The 15,847-nt window shown below is 39.7% G+C and overlaps 1 protein-coding gene across 4 annotated transcripts in view; it reads right to left on the bottom strand.

Moving 5' to 3' along the window:
* The window catches only part of LOC145996011 (myo-inositol 2-dehydrogenase-like), a 30,930-nt gene extending 15,619 nt beyond the window's left edge, over positions 1-15,311 (bottom strand). Inside the window, exons 1-3 of one of the 4 annotated variants that reach the window (XM_083132174.1) lie at positions 15,103-15,311; positions 1,085-1,232; positions 487-569 (exon numbers count right to left, since the gene is read on the bottom strand). In XM_083132174.1, the coding sequence (XP_082988300.1) occupies positions 487-569; positions 1,085-1,170 (169 nt within the window). In that variant the 5' untranslated portion in view covers positions 1,171-1,232; positions 15,103-15,311. Of the gene's footprint in view, positions 1-486; positions 570-1,084; positions 1,233-4,977; positions 5,135-15,102 lie in introns of those variants that run through there. The other 3 variants (XM_083132172.1, XM_083132173.1, XM_083132175.1) reach the window with 3 other exon arrangements.
* Positions 15,312-15,847: the final 536 nt, after the last annotated feature.

Genomic DNA, 15,847 nt, shown 5'->3' with positions numbered 1-15,847 from the left:
GTGGGGCTCATATTGTGCGTTGTCCATTAGTGTCTATGATTGTCCTTTCATCCATCTCATCTTGTGACCATTCATCGTCATCTCCGCGATGAGCCAACAGTTGCAGAAAAGCAAAGTCTTATAAATAAAGTCATCAATAAATGAACATCGGAAATGAAAAGAAAACCTAATTTAGAAAAGATTGAGCTTCGCATAATTGTTGGTTTTTACCTTCAACTTGTCCTGCTTATTTGTCTTTGCTATTAATACGAAATATATACAAATTAATTATACATTTATTGTAATGCTGTTCTAATTGTCGTGATATAGAACACCTGCACTTCAGACTAAGAAATTCAAATCCCTGATTTTTTTTTCATACCCCTGAAAAATTTTAGTTTCAGGGCTAGGGTATATTGTATGCCTCAGGCCCCGCACCACCTACAGCTGGGCCTACCGCCTGTTCATGGCTTTGTCTGAAAGTTCCCTAAAGATCATAATACTTACCAGCTCTCCCGGTGCCAAACAGGGCAATTCCAATTTTGTCCGTGGTTTGTTTCTTCCCTGATAGATTTAGTCCTTTCGAATACCTGTAATAAAATTTAGAAAAAAATAAAGCGAAGAAATATGCATAGCCCCTCCGTTTACCTTATGTTATCAAAGCCTGAAAATTTTTATTAACATAGTTATCAGTGGTGGCTGTAGATCATTTTCTAAAGCTTAGAAATTCTTGTAATAGGTAACCAGATAACCAACTATCACAGCATGGTTTCTTAAAAAAAAAAAAGATAATTTAATTGTGTCAAACACTCCATTTGACAGACCTATTACCTAGAACTGCACAGTATTATTGAAGTTTATTTGCATTCCCTTTTAGCAAAGCCTATGCCACCAGTCTTAATGTTAGAAATCACTCTATTTCAAAATGTGCTACAAACAAACATTGTGTGATAATTGTCCGAAAAGCTTCTTACAGTTATACCCAACTACTGAAAGTAGAATGCGATTCTTAAGTGAAAACAATAATGTAATAACTTAAATGAATTGAAAAGTTACCTTGTTGACTTTCAATCAGTGTTGATATACACATTTCACAAACACTCACCTAATATACTTAAAGTCGCTATCGTGCGGCAGTTGCGGCTCCTGGCGGTCATATGGTGAAGCTCCTTTGAACTTAACTGTGGCCATGATGCAAAGGGTTCAAAAGAATACTTTGCAGCTGCTGCAGAAAATGGGTTATTTGGACAGTGCTGAAATGAGAAAGAAAAATCTTTCAATTACATTTTCTGCCATCGACATAAACACCGATATAGACGTTATAAATGTATACTAGACTGTTTGTTTATGTTTTGTTTCTTCTGTCCTTTAGTTTTCTCCTCTGTTCAAAATTTGTAATATGTACGAGGGGCGATCAGGTTGCTCCGACCCTAACATAGAAGGAATGACGTTATGATTGATTTTTTATTTTGTTATTGTTTAGTGATCCTTTATATGCTTTCAATCTGAATTGCAAGTCTAAGTAGCGTACATTTTTCTTTTTACATGGGTTTAACTGAGTGAAGTTGTGTCAATGTTCCAGAGTGGAGAAAACTGAGGTGAGAGCGGTGATCAAATATTATGTGAAGAAGAAGTGGACGGTATCCAAAATTCATGAGGACTTGGTGGATACATTAGGGAACAGTGCTCCTTCATACAGTATGGTGAAGAGATGGTGTCGTGAGTTTCATTGTGGGAGAGAGTCGTGTGAGGATGAACATGCAGGTGGAGCACCAAAAACTGTCATGACGACCGAAAACATTAACAAAGTCCACGATATCGTGCTGAAGGATCGTCGAGTCACTATCCGTCATGTTGCTGAGATGTGTGGCCTGTCATATGGCACGGTGCAAAACATAATTACCCAGGAATTGCAAATGAAAAAAATTGCTGCAAGATGGGTCCCTCGAAACCTCACCCCAGATCAGAAGCGCACCCGAGTGCTCATCAGTCAAGAACTTCTTGACAAGTTTCGTGTTGATATAGACGATTTCCTTGCCCGATTTGTAACTATGGATGAAACATGGGTCCATCACTTCGACCCAGAAACAAAATCACGAAGCATGGAGCGGAAACGCCCGCATTCTCCACCAACAAAGAAGGTCAAGGTGCAAACGACAGCCAAGAAGGTCATGGCCTCAATTTTCTGGGACTGCAAGGGTGTCCTTCTTGTGGACTATCTACAAAGAGGCCAAACCATCACTGGCACATACTACAGTGACCTAATCAAGAAATTACGTGATTCCATCAAGAAAAAGAGGCATGGGATGTTGACCCGTGGTGTGCTCCTTCACCAGGACAATGCACCTGTCCACACCTCACGCATTGCGAGGGCCGCTATCGCAGATGCATCTTTCGAATTGCTCCCCCACCCACCCTATTCCCCAGATTTGGCCCCCAGTGATTTCCATTTTTTCAAACATTTGAAGAATGACATTCGTGGGCAAAAAATTTCTGATGATTCTGAGGTGATAAGGGCTGTGGACTCATGGTTGGAGGACAGTCGGAAGAATTTTTTTGCAAGGTATCGAGGCGTTGAAGCACCGATGGGAAAAGCGCATTGGAGTTGCAGGGGAGTATGTTGAAAAATAAAAAAATAATTGAAACCCTATTGCCGCTCTTTCTATGTTAGGGTCAGAGCAACCTGATCGCCCCTCGTATATGTATGTAATTTTTTGTATTTGTGTAGCTTTTGTATTTGTATAACTTTTTGTATTCGTATTTATCTAAGGTTTTGTGTAATAATTACTATGTGTTTGTATCATGTATTACATATTTATGTAAATTATATTGTATATAGCAAATTGTAATGCCTATTGTAATTGGAGCATTCGCTCTCTTATAGGCGACTGGTTAATAAATAAATAAAATAAATAAATAAATTATAGTTTGGAATAATTTGAACATAATATTCGAGCGACAAAGTGGTTCCTACTATCTCTACTTTCTTTATTAGTTTCTAAGAAACTATACTAAGCCAAGCGTCAAGTCAACTTTGCAGCAGGTTTTCGCATATGTAGATCCAAACGTGCGCGCAGAATATAGTTCCACTGAGACGGGTTCTATTCCAACACAACTGCATACTTGCAAGAAAACAGTTATTTAATTTGTAAAATACAGACAAAATAATATATCCATTAGCAGGTATGTACTTGATCGGTTGCAATCACTGTGCAGACGAACTAGGATCCGCAAATTCGCCACCTGGAGTTTGTATTACGCTGAAGATCAAGAGCGAGTCGCGCAAGACTAAATACGTTGCAGAGCGCGTGGAATCCGTGATATCAGTGTTGCACATCCCACTATTTTAACCCTATGTTTATTGTGATTGATTAATAATGGTGCTATACAGCGGCGAGAATGGCTGAATCGAGGTCTCTTGTTCAGCGCGCGGTTTTACCCGAGTGTTATTTTGGGCTTCATCCGAAGGGAAAAGGTCTTGAAATCAAGCAAGTGTTTCGTTACTGTACTATTCCCAAAGTCCATTGGCCAACCTCCGTGGCAGAGAGGTTTTCACAGCGCGCTACGACACGAGGGAGCCCGGGGTCGAATCCCGGCCTTGCTATTGGTGTTCTTTGTCATCAGTTAGACAAAAGTGGCAGAAAAGTGACGCTAATTAACAAAAAAATTACAAATAATATACGCAAAATATATTATTTGTACACATCACCCCCACTCACGACCGGATCAAGAAAGTGTGGGGCGTTACCCCCACACCCCCTATACGCCTTCATGGCGTGGTGCTATGCACAGGGGAACACTTTACCTTTTTTATACGCAAAATATCAGTGCTTTGAGAGTTACTTTGAAAGTAATTGAGATACAGTTACTTCCATCCGAAAAGTAACTCAGTTCATTGCTACCGTTAGTTTGGAAAGCAAATAATTCTAGATAAGAATACATAACCCTTACATAATATATTTCATACATGAATTGCAATCGAGCCGATCTTTTCGATTTTGGTGCTTTAAGTCCACTTTATGCACAGTAAGGCTAATCGGGACTGGACCTACAGTTTAAAGTAGGATCCGAACCACTGTGTGCCTCCACAGGGTATCGAACCCGGACCCCTTGATTACAAGGCGACGATGCTAGAGGCCTGTTCTTTTGATGATGATACAAAAAATTACCATTAAATGTCATTAAATTATAACTAATCTCATATTTGTAAATATAAAAATATAGACGCAACAAAAACAAAATTAATTCTCTATATTTGAAAATAAATATGTATAATTTTAGCAAGCCATACAAAGTTTAACCAAGAAATTGTGACATGTCCAGACTGATTTATCGAAGGGAAATGAACAATCTGAGGCAAGTGCAGAAGTGCTTTTGGCGATAAAAGTGTAACATTTTCCTCGCAGTGCTAATGATCATCAAGTGGCCCATTTTCCAGGTGAACATTTGCTTCAAGACACTATGCAAATATCTTGCTGAAGGAATCTTCATTCCTTGCAAAAACGTAATGAAAAGTGACTTAAATTAAATCTAAGTTTCGTTACTAGTTACTTGAAAATAGTAATTGACTTACTAATTTAAAAAAAAAAAACAATCTGGAATGTACAGAGAATCTCATAGTTAGCAAACTAACTTAATTTTTATGACCTTGAGGGTCAATGAATGAATGAAAACTTTTGGGCATGTCGGCCATTTTACACTTTTCAAAGTATATGAGGAAAAATCCCCATATCTAAAAAGGGGTGTAACAAGTCCCTTGAGAAAGGTTGCAAGGTGGTAAAGAAACCTGCACAGGACGCATCAGAAATGTAAGGAAACATTAACAACTTCCTGAGAGACAGTGTTAAAGGCCCTTGCTTCTCTAAAAGCTAAAAATATTACTTAAAACACTGTCATCATTAATGACAATGGATCGGAAAGACGAAAAATTTGTTTGAGCACATTAATATCGACACTTTTCTTATAATGTAGTAGTTCAATCTGAATGAAATAACTTACTAACAGCTTAAACCTTACCGTCTGCTTCAGTTTCTCAGAGAAACCAATTTCCCGAGGCTGGGAAATCGCTTTAATAAGCGTAGCTTCGACGAAAAGGTGCAAGGGCAAAATATGATATTCTTTGGATGTCTGCCAAGTATAATCTTGTGAACCCAAATCGTACGGCTTGCCTACAGATCTAGATTCAGCCAGCTGTAACTATCTTCACTTGTGCAACCATTGAGCAACTGCATATACTTTCTCGTTTATTCCTGATACGTAGAATACTCATCACAAGACAGTAAAGCTTATGTAAAATCAGAGGACCAGCGTAAATTAACTTTGGTCACATGAGAAATTTTCAAAATCCTCTATGGACGAGCTAATTCTATTCCTATCACATTCAATGTAGATTTATTTGGTCTGTACGCATACGAATCTTCATTGAATTTCGGGACAGCCAACGTTCTCAATAACATCGTTACAATGGACGATATTCAGCGAACAACTCCCCCCACAATTCATTGCGCGAAGTCATGCTCCGCCGCCATATTTCGAGGAAACACATCAGATTCTGCGTTGAAAACATGCATTTTGCGTATGATATTTGGCGAAGTGATTCAACGTATGATCATCATGATCACATGGGGAATGTGTACGTATAAAACAGCAAATTTCTTGCTGTAAGGAGGCTTCTAATACGCTTTCCTGTTTGCCCGACTTCATGCTGTTTCTTACCAAAGTGCACTGAGTAATGACGTCAAGTTGAATATCAACCATTGAGACCAAGCTTTGTCCTTTATTGCCTTGATCATTATATTTAGACGGGAGAAAGAACGAAAGAAAAACGCAATCAGTGTCAGAGAAACAGACGGAGTGAGTGACAACAGGAAGAAAAAGAAAAGTAGCAAAAGTAAGAACTAGAAGTAGAGGAAAATTGAAAGAGATGGGTAGATTAGATTAGAAACCTTGGATAAAATAGTGAGGGAAAAGAGGGAACTGAGAAAGGAAAGAAGGGATGTATGAGAAAGAGGGAAAGAAAGCTGCAAGGAAAGAAAGTTTGAGAAACAGAGAGAGCAAAACATAGATAAGCAGTTGACAAAAGAAAATGAAAGAAAAGAGAGAGACAATATTTCGTCTATATTACGCATACACAGACTGATAACGTCACTGTGTTTATGAAAAACACATTGGTTGTAAACACAACATGTGAGTGAGTAAGAAAGAAGAGAAAAATGCTAAGACAGTGGAAACGAACAATTAAAGCAGTACAAGAAAGCGAAAAGGGAAGTAAAGTAAAAGGTCAAAACGTAAGGAAAGCAATTGACAATGAGGCGTAAGGAGAGAAAAGAAGATAAAATGCTGAAAGAAAGAAAGAGTTGGAAGAGAAACATGAAAGATGACTGAAATAAAAGCGAGAGGTAGATAGATAAAGGGAAGAATGGGAAAAAGTAATAGGGATTACACGTATTCTAGCTATACTATGCCAAGAAAACTAAACGCTTTGTAAGGTTAATGAATCGAAGCGTCACACGAACATCACTGTAAGCAACAAACACAAGGTTTTATAAGGTATGCCCAAATGAAAATGAGACTACGGTTATATCTAAAGAATATTATATGACAGAATTTTTGCATGACATAATATGTGAATTACAGTTAATGTGTAACATGATACCTACACATAATTGCCATTGATATTAATGCACTGATCCCAGCGCATAGGAAGTGAATGGATGGCTTCAGTGTCCTGGGTTGCTTACGGATCCAGTTTTCCTCAGTGTTCTGCACTTCCTTGTCACAGGTGAACCGTTAACCTTCCTTTCAGTGATTGTTTTAAGGGGCCGAAGATATGGGAGACGGAGGATGTGTGAGGACTTCCCAATCCCTGCGATAAATTTCTGAAGCATGCTCGCCTTCTGCGCGAAGAAATTGGATCACAGCTCTGCGCTGATCTGGAGGAATTCATAATGCACCCATCCGCGCAAGACAACTCTCGCCAACTGAGGAAACAGCAGACGAAGCCGTTCGCTACACCTGCAAACTGGGACAAACACCGTGCCATCTATCGGCAAACATATTTACCTTCTTCGATTATAGATCGACCACAAGGAAAAAAACCTTGGGACGAAAAGTTCCCGCGCAGCTTTTCCTTCTTCCCTCCACCTCGGGCCATAAGGAAGCATGGTCCACTCTCCCCCTCCCCTACTCGCGGGAGTACGGTGCACAGGAGTCGCGGGTCTGCGCAGGTTGTCTCGCTCGTGGTTCCACTATAGGTACAACGCCGCTACAGCAAAGGTCTCCTTTTTATTTGGGCATACCTTTTACATACACAGCACAATAACCGTGTTGTTTTCCCGTGTTGTTCTTTCAAACGGTGCTTATCAGCAAGAGGGGGTTAAGGTGACGAATGCCGGTCGACCAATCCGCTTCCCCCGTAACGGCACGCCAGCACATTAGAAAAAAACTGCATTAATAAATACAAACTAAGACTGATTTGGTAGTCTTTGCAAAATGTATTAATTTTGACAAAATTATTTCGTAACACTAAACAAATTTGCACGATTACTAAAATAATTTAGTTCTGGTGAACAATCACTTACTTGTAGCCTATTTAAACAAATGTTTCTGAACCATAAACTATATTCTGGTTCAGGCACGTAGCAAGGAGGGGGTGGTGGAGATTCGGGGTACTGAAGCCCCTCTGAAATCTTTGAAATATCTAATTTAAATAGTGTATAGTGTTAATTAATTTTACTTCCTTAGTAGGATTAAACATCTTGTATAATAAGTTGCAGTATCCTAAGAAATCTTCAGGGTTTATACTCCCCCACTTTCGACTTTAGATTTCGGCTGCTGATAAGTAATGAGCCCACCCCCTGGTTGTTGCAATTGAACTTCATTGAGCATTATTCATCTGATGTTCTTGGAAATTCATCAGCACATAGTACTCTTTGTCTTAACAGCCTCTGGTCTCAGTTCGAGACGGTATTCCAGGAAGAACGGAATGGACGTACATTTTTCACCTTCTGTTGCAATAATTCGGCAAACGATTTGCTGCTGTAAGTTAGAATGGAGTTATTATAGTGAACGCATTTTGTATTATCTGTCCGTGTCCAGCATGATCATAAAACAGGTTATGTAGTTATTTTCAATTCACACATTTCGTGTTACGATCGTGAAACCTGATAATGTGACGTTGGGGCATGAAGTGGGGCATAACGGAGCACTACCCCAGTTGACAGTAGTGTGTTTAGTGGAGCAGACTTCTTGCCTTCTGCAGCAACCGACATTCAACATTGAGCTCTCTCCCGATGCTGCCACAACCCTCAGCCTTCGACATTTCACGCGCCCACACCTGCTGAGGAACCAGCGCCATCCTCCTTTAAAGTTGCAAGTCCTCAATTAATTGAGCCTATTCCAAACGTAGATCAAAAGAACTTAGAACAGCTATCTTAACAGAATCACCGTACAGAGCAGAACTGAGAGCAGAACAAACTCATCAAATAATGAAAGCAGTGGCGTAGCGCAGTTCTCTGGGGCCCCCTTGCAAATAAAATATTTGAGGCCCTCTTAGTGACAAAAAAAAATAATTGTGCCAGAGTGGGACGGACGTGCAATACTTAGCTAGTCACCCCCCACCCCCACCCCAAGATTCAACGTAAGAGTCGCTCACATTAACATTCTAATACTAATAGTGGGTAATATACTCAAGGAAATTTATCACTTCAGTTATGAGGGTTGAACTGGATCTTTATACTCTCGGCGGTGACCTAACATCACAAGGTCAATTGCAATCTGCTACGAAGAAATAACAGCGGACTCCAGTGTTTAGAGAGAGATAATAAAGCGGCGATTGGACTCTATTCACTAAAAAAATTGTTACTCAATGAAATGCCGATTGGAAGGACTAGAGCTCCCAAAATGTTGTTGCCACCCGGACACGGTGTTTAATTTTGGTGTTGGTGGACCTCAATATTATTATTAATAATTTTAACGCTGTCATTTATTTTCGATAGACCATTGATCATATACAGTAAAACCTGTCTATCCCGGAACATGAAGGTTCCGAGCAAAATTTTCCGGCTTAACAGTTTTCCTTCTTATACAGGGTTGACTTTAAATACAGTATAGAGCGCTGCAGGAAATAATTGAAAGACAGATTTACATTTCGCATTACTTATAATGTAGAGTACTAATGCATGTACTTACATGAATAAAAATGCGATACAGTCGCAATAAGCATAGCAGAGATTACAATTATGTAACTAGACAACATGTTGGTACACTTTTTACAGTAGTAAGAACGTACAGTTGTACTTATGTATCTTTTCGAACCCGGGACCCCTGTCGTCGTAGCGCGATGTGCATCGAGGGAAAGAGAAAGATGGAATAAGAGAGGTGAAGAAAGATTTGAAATAAAAGTGAAGAAAAAGAAAGAAACAAAGAGAGATAACAAGAAAAATAGAGAGATGACGAAAGAACAGAGAAATGGGTGGAGAAAGGGGGTAAGAGATGAAAGAAAGAAACGGAATCGTAACAGCTATGAGTATTGTAGCGCATTCTTTCATATCGACAATGTTACCGATAAGCGATAAGCGAGTGGCAACAGAGGCGTGTTCCACTTACAGTATTGCATTGTTTTCTTGCGAGCGAAAACAATAAAGGAAGAAATTTCTGTCTTACTGAGAGTAAAAACATCTCGTTGGTCTTAAAATGGTGTTCCGTTTCCGCGTTAAGGAGGTTTCCGCCTTAAGCAGGTCATTTTCAGGTATAAAATCGGTCGGTTCTGGGGACTTTTTTTTCGTATTTAAAGGTTTCCTTCTTATAGAAGTTCCGGGATATGCAGTTTTTACTGTATTTCTTACAGACTTTTTCATGAAACAAGAACAGTTTTATTAATAGATCATCAGTGCTCGAATTTGCGTAAGCATCCTGCTCCACCTACTACATCGTCTTCAAATTGATCCATACTAGAATCCTTTCGTCTATCCTCAAACTCGAACAAGGAAATTCGCAGCTAGAAATTTTCACTTCAAATACTGCAGATCACAAAAACGTAACACATTGGAAAAGAAGAACTAGTTCGACAGAAATGTCCACAAAATTTCAATATGTAAGAAAAATGAACTTCACAAAATTACACAAAATAATGGTCACATTTAACTCATACGCTGTTTACCCTGCGTGGCAGAGGAGGAAATAATGGCCCTTAGGGCAAAGGGATAATTGTCCCTAGACTCAGGCACGTAGATATCCATTCCTTTCGGGGGGGTCAACACAATTTTTAAGGGGTATAGTAAGAACCTCACAATTGTATGTTTAAGATCAGTGGTGGCAATTGGGTTCCAAAACAGGTGGGGGGGGGGCGGAGTGCGGTGCAAGGAAAGTTTACTTTCTCTTGGTAGACAAGGCTTAACATTAAGAGGCCATAATGTTGAGGCAAAAAAATGGTGAGCAACTATCCCTTAAATCGTAAGGCTGTCATTTTAATCAGAACGTGAAATCGGAACATTTTTTACCACTCGACTCCACTGTTTCCATGCATTAACATTGTGTGCCGGAACCATCTCAATATGTGTGTTTGTCCATTTCTTCTCATCAGGCATCAAAACATCTTTGTTTTGCGAAGCTGTTACACATGCACGGGATGAACAATCCACTCGACAACACGAGATTCAAATTGTGGGCTGCCAACTGGACGCAGACAGCTCTCGAATATGTATCTCTGATTCGAGCCTGAACACCACTAACGTGTCTTGTCCTCCCATATTTGCAGCTCTTATAAAAGCCGAAACCCACCAAATTGTTCAGATTCAGGCCTTAGCACTCACAAGTGTTCAAAAATGCCGGTAACAGCTTCCGGAGTCTTGTCATATATCGGCACGAAACAAAGGAAGACTTCTCGAATATAGCTGGATCACGAAACAATTAATGCACAATGAAAACCCTTCCGTTCCCAACACATCTAATGTTTCGTCTCCCAGTATGATCAAATGCTTATTCATTTATCTCCAGTGACGTGTCCAAGGGAGGGTTGGTGAGGTCATAACCTCATTTGACCCAGTATTCCTTTTGTTATTTAAAAAAGAAGAACGTCAAAGACAGGATAAAAATGGCAAAATCAAGACTGACCACCAAAAATAGTATGCGTAACCCCCCTCCCTTCCGAAAATCCTGGGCACGCCACTCTTTATCTCGGACACACATTTCTTTAAATCAACTCACCAGAAGTTTTTATCATTCCGTATTGGAGATTGAAGTAAGATGCGTTCTTCCTGCAGGTTTGGATATGATCCTTTAGGGTGCTGTCGTCTGCCTGCCTTCACACCTAATCTTAACAAGGCCCTAATTTTCCATCCTTGTGACTTGAATTTTCAAGACTTAGGAAGGTTTCAGACCGAAGGGACACGCGATACATGTCGATTGGAATGGACCAATCAACAGCAACGTTTCACACCGTAGCGACACATAAGGCCGCACAAACCTAATTTCGACTTGTGAAATCCTCAGGCGACACGGTGTGAAATCTCCCTTATTAGGTCACTGTCATTGTCAGCTCGAAGTAGTAGCTCTTGTTGACCACAGAAGAAAAAAATTCTCCTCAATCGGAGGAATGCTCCTCAGTTTTCTTCTCTCTCCTATATTTTCTGTGCTTGTTCACTATACAGGCAACACCTTACGATTTGATGTACGCAGGACATGTACTATGTAGACATTTTAACGAAAAGTCGGTTGAAGTCAAGGATGGCTAGCTGGCTCAGTTGGTAGAACCCTGATTCGAGTCCTGGTAGAGCCTGCAATTTCCGCCTAAATTTTCTACATATGGAACATCTTCTTGCTTTCTCTTCTAGACATTCATAAAATTTTTGGCTGTCTCTTTATGGTAGTTAAGTGTTAGAATGTATTTTGAACCCAGTAGGCTTAAACAAAAGTATTTTTTTATACCATGAAATTCTCGGACTGCATATACGAAATTTAGTTCTGGCAAAACTAAATCATCACTCAAAACTTTGATTTTCAGTTGATCTATGCAGCTTATTTCTGTTTTAATAAACCACTACAATATCCGGTACTGCTGAAATATTCACTTTAGAGAGAGAGAGGGGGGGGGGGCTTGATCTCTTCGGCCCTCGAACCGAACTAGCACTACCCCGGAAGTTTTACTGTCGTCAATGTTTTCATTTTCGAATCACTATATCTTATAAAGCAACCAGAGGACGCTGACTGATATTGGAATTGTCACACTTACCTCTGAAATCTCATTAACCGATTCTTTGTAGAGATGAACCGAAAAATTGAATCCGCGTATTTATACTCTCATTATATTCTAGAACGTTCCACAGATAAAACTATTCGTTAATATTGCCAGTAGTTGACTCCTTCTCCCATTCAAGAAAGTACCCTCTCCCGCCTTCAAGAGATTAGAAATTACAACGAATCGCCCTACGGGTGGCGCTACCTTTATTGTGAAGCTTCCAAATGCTGACAAGTTTCTATATAGTGCTCAAGTGCGCTGCGACAACACCGAAAGCGCAAGAAAAGTTTACGTGCAATATTATCAACAACAGGGTTATAGAACATTCTCCGTCTTGCCTCGATCATCGTCACATTATTCAAAAAGCCAAAAACCTAATTTTATCTAGTGAAAAATGAAAAATTTCCTGGGGGGGCCTCGAGCCACCTCAACCTCACCTTGAATACGTGCTATTAACAATAACAGGGTTATAGAACATTCTCCGTCTTGTCTCGATAATTATTTCTCCCAAATTATCATCACATTATTCAAGAAACAAAAATCCTAATTTTATCTAGTGTAAAAAGAAACATTTCCTGAAGGGGGCTCGAGCCTCCTGATTCCCACCTTGGATACGTGCTATTGACAATAATAGGGGTATAAAACATGCTCCGTCTTGCCTCGATAATTATTTCTCTCCTTAAATTTTTTTCACATTATTCAAGAAGCCAAAAACCTAATTTTATCTAACGTAAACTAAAAAAATTCCTGGGGAGAGTGTCGAGGGCCCTGTGCCCCATCTTGGATACGTGCTATTATCAATAACAGGGTTACGGAACATTCTCCGTCTTGCCTCGATAATTATTTCTCTCCTTAAAATATTGTCACATTATTTTATTTCACACCACAAGAAACCAAAAACCTCATTTTATCTAGTGTAAACCTAAAACTTTCAGGGGGGGGCTCGAGCCCCCTAAGCCCCCCCTCTGGATACGTGCCTGCCTGGACTCCACCTCCAACTGGCTTTTGAGACCCATTTGAAGAAACGTAGACAATGTGGGAAATTCATTTCAGCTCTTATTTCAATATGAAAAGTCTTGAGGCTCCCTTGAAAATATTTAGTGTAAAGTTACATTTTAAATATCACATGTAAAACTAATATTAGCGGCATAAGGTCATGAATTACCAAGTTTAATGTTTACTGTGTAGCAATAAGGCATCGACTGGTTGAGCAACTGAATCTTCCTACTGCATCCTAACTATAGACAATTGACACACTATGCTACGTTTACGACAAACTGCGAAGCTATAAAGGTATGAGAAGAGGGATATTTTCCTATCTCCGGAGAAAATAAGTTGATTCTGCATTTCGTAGGGGGCCCGTATGACAAGTTACCCGGGCCCCTTTGGCTGAGACAATACGCCACTGCTTATTATTGCAGACGTCGTCATATCATGTTACTGGGAACCAGATTTCGGTTTCGTAAATCTTTCTTTCTTTTTTTAGCGACACTATCTGTTGAATTTTTGAGATTCTCGCATAGAATTTCAGAAGCTAACATTACGGGGCCCCTACACCTCGGCCCCTACCCCCTGCATTACGGGGGTTGCGGGGGCGGCCGCTACGCCACTGAATGAAAGCATCACCCAAGCGCAAGTTTGCCTTTTCAAAGCGAAGAAACACAAACAAGGCAGAAGGCACAGTCCCCATATTCAGGAAAGAAAACGTCCAATATCCCTTCTTCCTCTTCCTCTGCGCAACATAAAAGAGTCCAGTGACAGAGAAAGTGTTGAAGAGGATGATCAGTGCCTCTACTATTAGGATTTTTCTGATGAAGCTTGGATCAGGTGGTGTGTTTGTGCACGACGGGCGCATAATTTCTGTACACGTGTGTCAAGCGAAGACGAAAACTCTGTTCTTGTTTGTGGTTTGTGTGAAACCTAATTGTTTGAGTAAGTTTACACAATTCTACAGTTTAAACGTCCACTGTGTTTCATGATATTATTCTAACTTAATAATGTTACAATGAAGTATTATGTAGAGGAAACAGATAAGGCATGTGGGGCAAAAGCTTCTTTTTCCCCTTTCTTTCAAAAATCACAATATATTCCAAATATTAAGCGTGTCTTTTCAGTTTTCACATTTTTTTACATTAACAAAGAACCAATAAAACTTTTTGTGGTGATAAAAATCATATCACATACAATTTCATTTTATAATTCAAATATGTGGTCCCCTATATGAACTTGAAATAGCATATGCTAATACTCACATTCACTGCCACGGGTTGCATGCGCTGTATTTTTCAACAGTACCAATGTTATTCTCTTATTCCTTTAAGAGAAAATATTATTTTCCTCTATCTTCAGCAGTTATTAGTATCTAAACTTGCGAAGTAGTATACCGCGTATGTGCAGTCGCCAAATTTAAAGATGTGACTTTAAGGATCGTGTGAGACCCCTTTTGCTGTGTTCGCGAACTGAAGACGTAAAATGACTGGATATGACGTCACAAATGCTATCAAAGGTTGTGTTGGGTTGCCAGCATTCAGGCGGCAAAACGGACTTTTTTGAACGACTGTAGCGCCGAAACGACGCTCCGAGAAAAATGTTACTCAGAAAATTTGTTTGTGGGCACCATTAAAATTACACCCTGTATATAAATACTATATATATAGAAACCTAATATTATACACACACACACACACATACATATATATATATATATATATATATATATATATATATATATATATATATATATATATATATAACACCAGAGATCGAAGAGTCACTGGGATGTAGCAAATAACAAAACGAGAGGTTTAAAGTTCATAATGACTGTAAAGGCCAATGAAAGGAAAGATGAGATATAACTGAGTGAAATGCTCTCTCCACACTTATCATACCTGTCTGATGTTCTGGCTGAGCACTGTCCTAGACGTATCTAACAGGCCGAGTCCATGGCTATTGTCAGAGTTCGTACATCGACTATAAGTCACGCTCCTTCCGTTATCCCGCACTGAGTGTATTGATCGAATTTGCCAGCCAGCTGAGAGAGCTGTCCTTTCGGATTTCATGTTTTATACTGCTCTCGGATTACTCCTCATGTCCTCTATCGGTGAGGTGTACAGCTGACCGCTCAGGAGAAGATCCCTGACGGAAGTGAAGTGACGTAGCGGCAGGCGATTCCACTATTAGGGTCGGGGGTGTGCACCCTGAGTGAAAAACAGAAGTGGGTTCGCAGTAACCGGTGCAGCGACGCACGTCGTTTAGGGTTAACAGAAGTTCTCCTTTACCCGGATAAATCCTGTTTTTCGGGTACTAAAAATGCTCCGGGTAGGTTTTTAGGAAAATTTGGAAATATCCTATTATTTGGGGTGTAGACAACTGCTTAATTTCAAGATTAGTAACAAAATGTTATTTCCGTTTTCAATTTCAAAGTAAAGAAATACAAGACTCTCAGTTGCAAGCGCAATGAAAATAAACTTTTCTTGCAACAAATAAAAAATGTTGGACGTTTGCGTCTCTTCTGTTGTCACCAGGTTTTGATTTGAAAGCATTTGTGAGCAGCAAGTTTCTGACAATTGGTAAGAATATGCAATTAACAGCGGTTTACTTTGATTTGAGTTTCATGACAGAATTCCGAATTAA

The sequence above is a fragment of the Lepisma saccharinum genome, chromosome 12 (assembly GCF_977018435.1).
Source record: "Lepisma saccharinum chromosome 12, izLepSacc3.1, whole genome shotgun sequence".
Classification (NCBI taxonomy): Eukaryota; Metazoa; Arthropoda; class Insecta; order Zygentoma; family Lepismatidae; genus Lepisma; species Lepisma saccharinum.
The sequence above is the reverse complement of the archived record's forward strand: the minus strand, read 5'-3'. Positions and strand labels throughout refer to the sequence as shown.